This window comes from Mus pahari, unplaced genomic scaffold (assembly GCF_900095145.1).
Source record: "Mus pahari unplaced genomic scaffold, PAHARI_EIJ_v1.1 scaffold_9268_1, whole genome shotgun sequence".
NCBI classification, from domain to species: domain Eukaryota; kingdom Metazoa; phylum Chordata; class Mammalia; order Rodentia; family Muridae; genus Mus; species Mus pahari.
This window is the reverse complement of record NW_018394101.1, coordinates 6,322-17,601: the sequence shown is the minus strand read 5'-3', so window position 1 is coordinate 17,601 and position 11,280 is coordinate 6,322. Positions and strand designations below refer to the sequence as shown.

Here is an 11,280-nt window from a genome sequence, read left to right as displayed (position 1 = left end):
GAACTCACTCTGTAGACCAGGCTGGCCTCGAACTCAGAAATCCGCCTGCCTCTGCCTCCCGAGTGCTGGGATTAAAGGCATGCGCCACCACGCCCGGCTCAAGCCATACTCTTTACTGCAGCCTCAGTTTCCCCAGTAGCTGAAGGAGAATTCATGCTGGATCATCTCTACATCTCACACATCTGATCCCAGGAGCTCTAATGACTGATGGCATTTTCCAGTCACTCTAGTTGAAGCTGATATATGGAGGCTCCTAAGGTTGTTAAGGATCCCTGAACTGATTCCAGGATGCTATGCCCACCAAACCATCAGATTCAAAATACAACTCAATGTTTCTAGCAGGTTAATATGTGCTGCTTAACTATCATCTATATAAAAAGATGAATCATGTTACCAGTTTTACCAAGGAGAAATGCATGCAAATTTTGGAGGTAGGTTTGCAATCTGTCAGCTTATTTTCTTACATCACATTGTTTTCAACCCTGAAAGCCAATCATCCTGGAGAACAAGGCCAGTTTTGTTTGTTTGTTTGTTTGTTTTTGTGTTTGTTTGAGACTTGGTCTTTCTAGATGGTCTAGCATGAAGGTAACTCAGGCTTAGCCTCAAACTCAAGGCATTCCTGCTGCCTCAACTTCTCAAGTGCTTGGATTACAGTCATGTGCCACCATGCTAGGCACCATCAGATCTTATGTGAGTAGAACAGATGGGAGCCTTCATGCTTAGGGCACTGGACATTCTACAGGGGGTCACAGTCTAAAATCCAGTGGCTGAGTATTTAAGGCTAAATAGTTCTCACTCATAGGTTTATTTCAATAAATATCTTGGAGCATTTTACTCTCGAGGAAAATTAAATCTTTAAATCTTCATTAGAATTCTCACATCGAGTTGGTGTTCTCATAAGTCACCTGTTGCTCCAGACAAAATACTGATCTGACTGAAAAGGGTCAGATAGGCCTGAGTGTCCTCAGTTCTTTCAAGGTCTGCGGAAGTGTGGGCACTCCTACCCATGACTTTACTTTCCTGTGTATATATCGACCACATATAATGAGCATCCTAGAAGGCTTGGAGGAGATGAGACCTTAAAATAGAATGTCAAGGAAAAGTTCTCCATTTCACTTTAAGAAGAAAGAGGTAAAAGGACCAACTAAAACAACGTGCATAAAAATTATTTCAAAAACAAATATGCACAAGGGTGGCATAGTTGATACTCATGTTGACTGAAATAAAAATCCCCCTGAGATGTCCCAGGACCAAGTCTGTAAGGGGACAGACAGGGAAATACAGTTATTTGAAATAAAGACATTCCAGCAGATTTTCATGATTTTTAATTGTTGATCATCTGGTTATCTAGATTTACTCTTGTTTTGAAAAGGAGGTTTTGCTATTTCTCAGAGTGGTCAAAACCTCTGAGAAATTACGATCAAGTAATCTTTTTGCCTCTAGTCTCCCAAGTAACAAGGACTATAGGAGTATGCCATTCTGCTTGGTTAGGGTAATTTTTGAACATGATATTCTCATTAGTTCTTTGAGGATTTTATACATACATAAAATATATTTTGATCATATAATTTTAAGTTAGGAAGCTACTGGAAGGGGTTTTCTTGCTAATGACACCATCTATAGACCACATCTTCAGTAATAAAATTAATTTAGAAATGCTTTCTTGCAATTCCAGAGAAGCATGAGACATAGATATTTAGGGAAGAATCATTGTTGTTGTAAAATCCATGGTCTCTGTTCTACCTCTCAGTTGATCTTCAAAGTTCCTAGGCAGGCAAGGAGGCACTCCATCTTATTTTTTTTAGAGGATGAAACCAAGTCTCAAGATGCTTAAGAGACACTGAGATAAGAAACTACCCAGCCCTTTTTCACTGCACAGCCTTAGCACCCTGGGGGAGCTTTGAAGGTATCAGAGCAAAGGAAACGTGGCAAATTTGGCTTCTTTGTGGAAGCCAGGGCCTCAGGCTTAAATCGCCATGAGGAATACCTTGCCAAGAAGCAGTTTATAGGGACATTTCCTGAGTTTCTCTTAGGTGTCCAGCATCTGACTCTAAACTGTAGAAACTACATAAAGGCTGAAAGAAACATCCCCTACTCCCCCAAACTGAATAGTGCAGAGGAAATCGAGTTATCTAGGGAATGTTATAGAGTAAAAGTGAGTTACTCACGGTCTCATGATCACAGGTTTAAGATCAAAAAGGACTTTAAGCACTACTGCCAACCCCTTTATGGTCAGGTGAGCAGGAACAGGGGTGGTGGCTCAGCTCCCAGATGTCACTCTTCTGTCCTGTGTTTCAGGAGGAAGCCTGAGGGGACAATTCCCACTAAAGTATTCGAAGGCAGAGAAACCAACAGTAAGCTGTATTTTTAGGAAGCATTTTCTCACTCACAGCAATAAAGCTCCTTCCAGAGAACACCACAGTGTAGATACTACTGAAAGTCCTTGTTAAGTCAGGAAATTCAGTCTATTCCTCTAAGATGATGGTCTGTTGGGTCTCCATACAGTGTCAGGCCAGAGTGAGTTATTGTATCCCTAGAATGATCTGTGGGAGCTCCGAGAAAATTTCCACTATGTGCTGTTTACTGATCAAATATAGACATACCTATGTGACCTTTTATTGAAAATCATGACTATATAGTTTTTCATTTTAATTTGTATTTGTGTGTGTGTGTTAGGGCAGGATTCATTCCATAGCCTCAACAAGCCTAGATCTTTTTGTATAACCCAAGCTGCTCTTGAAGAGCATTCTTCTGCCTCAGTCTTCCAAGTTCTGAAATTAGAGGTTAGAGGCCTGAGCAGCCAGCCCAGGCTCACCAGTGTCTCTGAGGACCTCAGTAGGATGAGGTTCCCAGATTTGTGACTGAGTCAACACAGCCATAACTAACATCATCTCCTACTTTCTCCTCATCAGGTCAGACCACTGCTTGAAGAGAAAACCAATGAGAAATATGAAAAATTTGAAGCCGTTGAGTATAAATCTCAAGTTGTCCAAGGACAAAATTACTTTATTAAGGTTAGACACCAACCTCCCTCAAGCACTGTTGTGATTCTTTCCTGTTGCCCCAACTGTAGCTTCATTTCTACCTCTGGTCTTTAATTAAGACACTTGCAAGTAGAAGATCCCCAAATCCATTGAATGACAGGATATTTATCTTATGAATACAGATAGCTTTTTCAGACCTACAATAAGAAGTCAATGATGTGATCTGTCTTTATCTCTGTCTCTCTCTGTGTCTCTATGACTCTGTCTCTCACACACACATGCATAAGTACACATATGTGCATGCACTTATATACCCACAGTGCCAAAAATAACTGTAAACTTTGTCGAGTAGGACTTGTCGAGAGCACAATGCCTTCTGTAGAACACAAAACTTTTATTGTTCTGATAAAGAACAAAGAGATAATTCTTATCCTGATGGTCTAGGTCCCACCCAGGTTCATGCCAAAAACAAACAAACAAACAAGCAAACAAACAAACAAAAACAATAAAAAACCAAAAACCAAAACCAAAACATAAAACAAAAACCATTGAGAGTGTTACCTGATGGTACCTAGGCTTCTTTACTTTTACTTTACAAAGGAGGCAGCCTGATGGGCATTCACAAAATTGGTTACAACACAGCAGAGATATGGGAACCATACAGTCCATATTCTCTAAAGCAAATCTGAGGTTCTTTTCTTTTATCAAACTAGTTGCCAATTTTTCTCCCAACTTAGAAGTTAGAAAACAGAATCACCAAAAACACAGTTCCAGGCATCATGAAAATAAAATTTAACTCTGAAATGTCATCTGTGCCAAAATTTTAATGAAAAGTACAATAAAATAAATCAAGGTGGAGAAATGGATGAGTGGGTAGGAACTCTGGCTGTTCTTACAGAAGACATGGGTTTGGATCTCAGCACCTACTGGAAGCTCACAACTACCTCTGAGTCCAGTTCCAAGGGATTTGATACCCTCTTCTGGTGTTTTCAGGCACTGCATGCATGTAATGTAGATAAATACAAATAAATTGAATAAAATCTTCTTCTAAAAGATATTAAAAATACATCTAGGGAATATATTTTGGGCCATACTGTCAGCTGCTCTTTTTCCGAGTATAAGGGATGGGAGTTCAGTGTATCTGTGCTGGCCTCGGCCAGAGGAGCTGTTCCAGATGATCTTAGAACATGAAGTCTTGCCAGGAAGGAAGATCTGTAGTACAATGGATATCCATGGGAATAATCTTTTCCTTTGTTCCCTTGTTTCTTCTTTTATGTCTTTCAGATGGATGTAGGTCATGGTCAGTTCCTTCACATAAAACTCTTCATAGGGATTTCTAAAGAAGATGATTGGGAACTTGATGGTTACCAGACTGATAAAACCAAGAATGATGAGCTGACCTACTTCTAAGCAGCAAATTTTAAAGTCACCTGAAACCCCTCTCATTGTAAAGAGATGTGGCCATCAATAAAGAAGCATTCTTGAAATAACTGTTTCCCTCCCTCATTACTCAGTACTGTGTTGACCTTTACTTCCTAGACAATTATTTTTAAATATGGAATATTTCATGAATTAGCATGTCATCCTTGGCACAGGCCATGGTAATCTCTTGATCATTCCAATTTTTAACCTCCATGCTTCCAGAGAGAGCACAGTGTGCATGGTTATGATACCAACAATGGTACCATGAACGAATGATACCAACTGGAAACCTTATAAAAATTATGGCTCAGTTGCAGTTGTGTAAAGGATCTTAGCACCCCTTCCTCACTGCAGGTTCATTGGTGGCTGCCAGGGAAGCACACTCCTTGATCCCTTCATTTGCCCAGAACCTAGCATGTTATCTGTGCCTTCATATTTGAAATCAAATTTGTTATTTTTCTAGTCATGTTTTGAAACAATCATAACTGATAAAGATGCTGCCTTCTACCCCTTCCCTATGTTTCTCTAACACTTCAGAGTCAATTGCAGTGATTTTCCTTCACCAACAAATACTTCTTGGTACTCACTAGTGCAAATACCCATTAAACACTTTTACTGAATAATTTATATGCCATAAATTCCATGCAGTTCAGACATTTCAAGTGTTCTCTTCAGGGACTTTTAGTATATTCACAGATGCATGCAAATCTCACCATGTCATTTTCACCATTTTTTTCCTTTCCACACTCAATTAAGAGCTGTCAGTCTTCTAACCTCTTCCCTTACCCCTCACTGCTAAGAAGTCACTACTTCCTTCTGTCTCCATTTGCCTATTCTCTACACTACATGTGTATGTATCTGTGAATACATACATATGGAATCATTTCTTTGATCAGTTGCAGTTGTCATTTTTCTATGAACAATTTAAAATATTCATTAACGTAATATCATTTTATGCCTTTTTATACTTAGTAGGGCACTTTTTGTATCATATTATGCAAATACATATGTAATTAATATATTTGTATAATATGTTTGTTTCGTTGTTTGTATTTTTTTTTTTAGATAAATGGCTGCTATATGTAGCCCAGATTAGTCTTCAATTCAATATATAGCCCTAGGTGGCTTCTAACTCATCATCCTCCCACCTCAGCCCCATGAGCACAAGATTACAGTCACATATTACTTTCCCTGGCTTACATTTTCATAATCTTATTATATTTGAAAATTATAACTATATGTGTTTATTATTGCAGGGCTTTCGTGGTATCCCACTTGAGGTTTATAAAGGCATGGAGAAATCTATAGTCCTCTCTGCATCTGCCTGCATCCTGCCCAGACACTCTGCCAACTCTCCTGCCTTATCTTTATGCCACGAGCCCTGTATTGTGCAAAAAGCCACATACCTTACTTGAGAGTAAGTCACTTGGCTTTGGGGACAGTTTGCCTTTCTTTTTGGAGCAGTTGAGGATGTGACAAATATTTACATATCCTGCTAGACTAATGCTGGTTTAATTAACAATGGAAAGCACAGGGACACACTTTCTCATAGCTGGTAAATATAATATGTGAGGGTCATCTCAATATCTCCCCCATTTAGTTAAAAAATGGCTTTGTCTCTAATAATAGTAAATTATATACAATTAGAACAACTGTGAGAACTATTAGGGCAAGAATTATTTTCACAGTGTTTAATCCAAATTTCTACCCCCCAATTTCTCTAATGTGCTTTAAGTCGGGCCTGGGAGCTCATTTGGTTGTCTCATCTTGAAATGGTAGCCTCCAGCATGCTGGACTTCTGCAGAATAAAATACTCCTTGTTTTTACATACTATTTGAGTTCAGGGTATCATTCTTCAGGGTATCATGGACCCTTACATAATGACAGACAGTGCTGTTCTGCATTTAACTTCTCTGATGGATAGAACAAGAGAATTTTTTTTAAAAAATCATATCTTGCTTCAAGTTTAACAGCATAGTACACTGGTCATTTGCAGACTGTGTGTAAGTAGGTATGTCAGAGTAGTCCATCTGTATTCACATTGGCTGGAGCCTTTTCTATGCGGCCCTCACGGGGGTCTGCACACGTTTGGGAAACTGAGCTGGAGCTGAAGCCTAGGACTAAGCTGGAGTTGTGGCTTCTGTTTCAACCTTGGATCTTGGTTGGCAGAGCCTTTGCCCCATGGCTATGTAGCTACAAATCCACTTCTCAAGTTTGGCTTGAGCAATGAAAGCCAGACAGCTGAGTCTGTGGATGGGGCCCTTTGGCGTCTTGGGCATGATGGCCTTCAGCTCCACAAGGGCCTTGAAGCCAAAGGGTGCATGCACTCACTTCCTTTGTATTGTAGGCCTGCATCTTCTTCATGCCTTTCTTGTTGTGCTTCCTGGCAAAGCACATGTACTGCAGGAACTTGGGGTCATTCTCCTTAAGAGATTTGGACCTTTGTGACCAGGGATTCTTGATGCCAATTCTGTGCCATTTGCAGGACCAGTTGTGTGTGGTGTGGTTTTTGGAATTGGCCATGTTTGCACAAAACTGAAGATCCTGCAGCACCTGAGACTGTGAGACCAAGAGATTTTAAAGGCACAGGAAACACATATTTGGCAAAGTGATATAAATGATTAGAGACCAAAGTTGAACTTACAATTAAAAGGAACTAAGATTGAAGCCTAGTGCATACTGGACTAGATGTAACAGTAATATCACAACAGTTTTAGAATCCAACTTGGCCACTTCAAAAGGTATCTACACAGCTCTTGGGGCAAGATAAGATCTCAGGTAAAACAGAGTCTAAAATGGGTTAAATGAATAGGACCAGAAGGTCAGATAGGAATATTAAGGACATATATGGCAGACATGTGGGCCCTGGAAAGATGGGTCAGTGGTTAAGAGAACTAACTGCTCTTCCAGGGGTCCTGAATTTAATTTCCAACAACCACATGATGGGTCAAAACCATCTGTAATACAATATAATGCCCTCTTCTGGTATGTCTGAAGATAGGTATAGTATAATCATATAAATAAAATCAATAAATATTTTTTTAAAGTACAGGTAGAAGGTTTTGCCACAAGGAATGTTAAACAGCCTCTTTTGTGTCAATATTTTGTATAGCAGCTATTACAATAATTTGGAAACAATTTTCTCAATTTATAATTTATTACTATATGGATAATGATGGGTGATTCTTTTTTTCAATTTTTTATTAGATATTTTCTTCATTTGCATTTCAAATGCTATCCCAAAAGTCCCCTATACCCTCCACACCACCTTGCTCCCCTACCCACCCACTCCCACTCCCTGGCCCTGGCGTTCACCTGTACTGGAACATATAAATTATGCAAGACCAAGGGGCCTCTCTTCCCATTGATGGCTGACCAGGCCATCTTCTGCTACAAATGCAGCTAGAGACACAAGCTCTGGGGGTACTGGTTAGTTCATATTGTTGTTCTACCTATAGGGTGGCAGACCCCTTCAGCTCCTTGGGTACTTTTTCTAGCTCCTCCTTTGGGGGCCCATCCAATAGATGACTATGAGCATCCACTTCTATATTTGCCAGGCACTGGCATAGCCTCACAAGAGAGAGTTATATGATGGGTGATTCTAATGCAGATAACTTACAAAAAATGTTTGTTGAAGTAAAGATAATTTTGCTTGTTGGGGATCAAAAATCGTTCCTGAAAAATTACATAGAGGGGAATATATCAATAATCCGGGACATAAGATAGGACTTCAGAAAGCCCAGCCACAGAAAGTATAGATCAGAAGAGAGCAATTAAAAATTCTTAATGATTCTTCAAAATTGCTGGGAGATATTAATTGGCTACATTCCATAATTAGATTAACTACTTAAGAGTTAAGTAATTTATTTCAAACCTTACAGCAACATACCTTTATTTTCTTAACTATATACAACTGTGCCATAGTTTTTTATAAGGTTTCCAGTTTGTTTTTTTTTTTTTAGAATATCAACTCCGAACCATGAACATTGTGCACTGTATGGCAGCATGTATATTAAAAACTGGAATGATACGGAGATTACCATGACCGTTGTCCAAAGATGACACGCAAATTCAGGAAACGTTCCATGTTTAAAAATAATTGTCGGGGTTCTTCTCTAATTGAGACATCTGCAGTTGGGGTGTCGGTGAAGTTGTTTCTCCCTGTGTGAACATGGTGCGGACCAAAGCAAACTACATCCCAGGAGCCTACAGAAAGGCTGTGGCTTCTCAAGCCCCTAGGAAGGTGCTTGGCTCCTCCACCTTTGTCACCAATTCTTCAAGTACGTCGAGAAAAACTGAAAACAAGTATGCAGGAGGGAACCCAGTCTGTGTGCACCCAGCTCCCAAGTGGCAAAAAGGAATTGGGGAATTCTTCAGGCTGTCCCCTAAAGATTCTAAAAAGGAGAACCAGATTCCTGAAGAAGCAGGAAGCAGTAGCTTAGGAAAAGCAAAGAGAGAAGCTTGTCCTTTGCAACCTGATCACNGAGATGATGAAAACGAATAGAATTTACTCATCTGAATACTGTCTTCGGTTTATTTACATTACTTACATGTAAATTCGGGTAAATGAGTTTGTCCAATTGGCTTGCTGATGGGAAAAAAATTTGGCTAAAATTTAGCCATTCAAAAGAAACCANATATAAAAATGGAGAATTTTTATAATTTGTAAATTTGAATTGCATACTTAAATTTATGTCATATGCTCCTTCTTTTTCACCTGTTAAAGCTTCTTCTTAAAATCAACATTACCTGATACTTTAAATACTACTCTACTATCTTTGCTTAGACTTTTGTACTGATGCCATTCTATGGGCATTGATTATGGAAATGGNGCCATATTGTTATAGCATGTTTGCTTGAAAAATTTGACTTAGTCTTTTTTACATTAAAATTTTCAATATTAATTAAAAAAATAATTGTCTAGGAAGTAAATGTCAACACAATACTGAGTAATGAGGGAGGCAAGCAGTTATTTGCAGAATGTTTCTTTATTCATGGCTGAATCTCTTTCCAATGAGAGGAATCAGATCACTTCAGAATTTGCTGCTTAGAAGTAGGTCAGCTCATCATCCCTGGTTTTGTTAGTCTGGTAACCATGAAGTTCGTAATTATCTTTTCCAGTAAGTCCACTGAAGATTTTTATGTGAATGAAGCAATCATGCCCTACATCCATCTGAAAGACATAAAAGAAGAAAAGAAGAAAGAAACAAAGAAACAAAGAAGGAAAGGAAGAAGCAAAGAAAGAAAGATTATTCACGTGGACCTCAATTATACAACAGATCGACTTTCTTGCCAAGATGTGATGTGCAAAGCTCATTTTAGCCCAAGGCAGCACCCAAGAACTGAAATTTCCTCAACTTGTATTTTGGGAGAAAGTGCAGCTAACTGTATGGTAGAAAACATATTTCTGAAATGTATTTTTAATACCTTTTATAAAAAATACTTTATTCAATTTATTTATATAAATGTTTTGCCTGCTTACATATAAGTACATCACATGCATGCAATGCCTGAAGCCTTAAGAAGAGGGGTTAAATCCCTAGAACTGGAGTCAGAGATTGTTGTAAACTACCATGTGGGTGCTAAGACCTAGACCCAAGTCCTCTGCAAGAACAGCCAGCACTCCTACCTACTAATCTATTTATCCATCTAGATTTAATCTATTATATTTTCCATTAAAATCTTGGCACAGATTACATTCCAGAGTTACATTTTATTTCCATGATGCCTAGAAAGGAGCAGAGGAGTGCCTGTGTTTCTGGTGATTCTCTTTCCTGACTTCTAAGTTGGGAGAAAAATTGTCATATAGTTTGATAAGGGAAAAGAAACTCAGATTTGCTTTAGAAAATATGGGCTGCATGGCCCCCATAACTCTGCTGTGTTTCAAACCTACTTTATGAATGCCCACAAGGCTGCCTCCTTCTCTAAAGTAAAAATAAAGAAGCCTAGGCACCATCAGTATAACACTCCCAATGGTAGTTTGGTCATGAACCTGGGTCCTACACCATCCCAATAAGAACTGCCAATTTTTCTTTATTAGAACAATAGAAATTTTGTGTTCTACAGTAGACATTGTGTTCTGATATCCCTTCCTATCTTAATCTTAAAATGCTACTGACAAGAGTTTACAATTAATTTATGTCAGTACGATAAAAGTGTTTGTATGCATCATAGAAAAAGTGTTTGTATGTGCATGCACATGTGTGTGCATGTGTGTGATCTCACTGATTTCTTCCTGTATGTCTGAAAAAAAATCTGTTACACAATCAATGTCAGAATGATGCCAGAAACAGAGTTAAAGATGCTGTTTTTCTGGACCTGGGTATGCAGCTTACTAAGCAGATCGTTTTCCTAACTAGTATGAGGCCTTGGGTTTGGTTTACCAGCAACACGTATGCCCAGTGGTGTATGCCTATAACGTCAGCACTCAGGGATTAGAGGCAAAAGGAGCAGAAATTCAAGGTCATTTTTCAATTATATACGGAGTTTGAGTTCCAAGACCTCCTCAGATACATGAGACTCTGTGTCAAAACAACAACAAACAAACCAAACCAAACAAAACAAAAACAACTCAACAGCAACAACAAAAACTACAACCCCAAAACCCTGAACACCACAAACCAAAAACATTGAGTTGTAATTTTTTCCCCCATTAAGCTCTCAGTGACTCTGTGGCAGAGCCCAAATTGGCACCCAGATCTGTTAGTTGCCAACATGTACATCATTTTGTTTCTCTTGTGGGTCTGTTTCAATTTGAGGCAGGATCTCTCTGTGTAGCCCAGGCTAGCCTTAGACTTGGGAATCCTGTCTTTTCTTCTGAGGAATGGGATTACAGGTGTGACCCATGCTCAGTATTTGTATTCTCCTCACTCTA

General features: G+C 39.0%; 3 protein-coding genes across 4 annotated transcripts in view; 2 read left to right on the top strand and 1 right to left on the bottom strand.

The window, feature by feature from the left end:
• LOC110315871 (stefin-2-like) overlaps positions 1-4,394 on the top strand; it is a 4,758-nt gene extending 364 nt beyond the window's left edge. Inside the window, exons 2-3 of the mRNA XM_021189811.1 lie at positions 2,913-3,014; positions 4,269-4,394. Of these exons, the coding sequence (XP_021045470.1) occupies positions 2,913-3,014; positions 4,269-4,394 (228 nt within the window). The remainder of the gene's footprint in view (positions 1-2,912; positions 3,015-4,268) is intronic.
• A 4,110-nt stretch (positions 4,395-8,504) lies between these two features.
• LOC110315872 (PCNA-associated factor-like) lies at positions 8,505-9,277 on the top strand. Of its 2 annotated transcripts, XM_029534795.1 has the most exons (2): positions 8,578-8,711; positions 8,860-9,277. In XM_029534795.1, the coding sequence occupies exons 1-2, from the start codon at positions 8,578-8,580 to the stop codon at positions 8,960-8,962; spliced, it is 237 nt and encodes a 78-aa protein (XP_029390655.1). In that variant the 3' UTR covers positions 8,963-9,277. The 2 variants fall into 2 exon arrangements, with proteins under 2 accessions (XP_029390654.1, XP_029390655.1); XM_029534794.1 differs by having other exon boundaries at positions 8,505-9,277.
• A 102-nt stretch (positions 9,278-9,379) lies between these two features.
• LOC110315869 (stefin-1-like) overlaps positions 9,380-11,280 on the bottom strand; it is a 7,899-nt gene continuing 5,998 nt past the window's right edge. Inside the window, exon 3 of the mRNA XM_021189810.1 lies at positions 9,380-9,579. Coding sequence (XP_021045469.1) covers positions 9,454-9,579 — 126 coding nt within the window. The 3' untranslated portion in view covers positions 9,380-9,453. The remainder of the gene's footprint in view (positions 9,580-11,280) is intronic.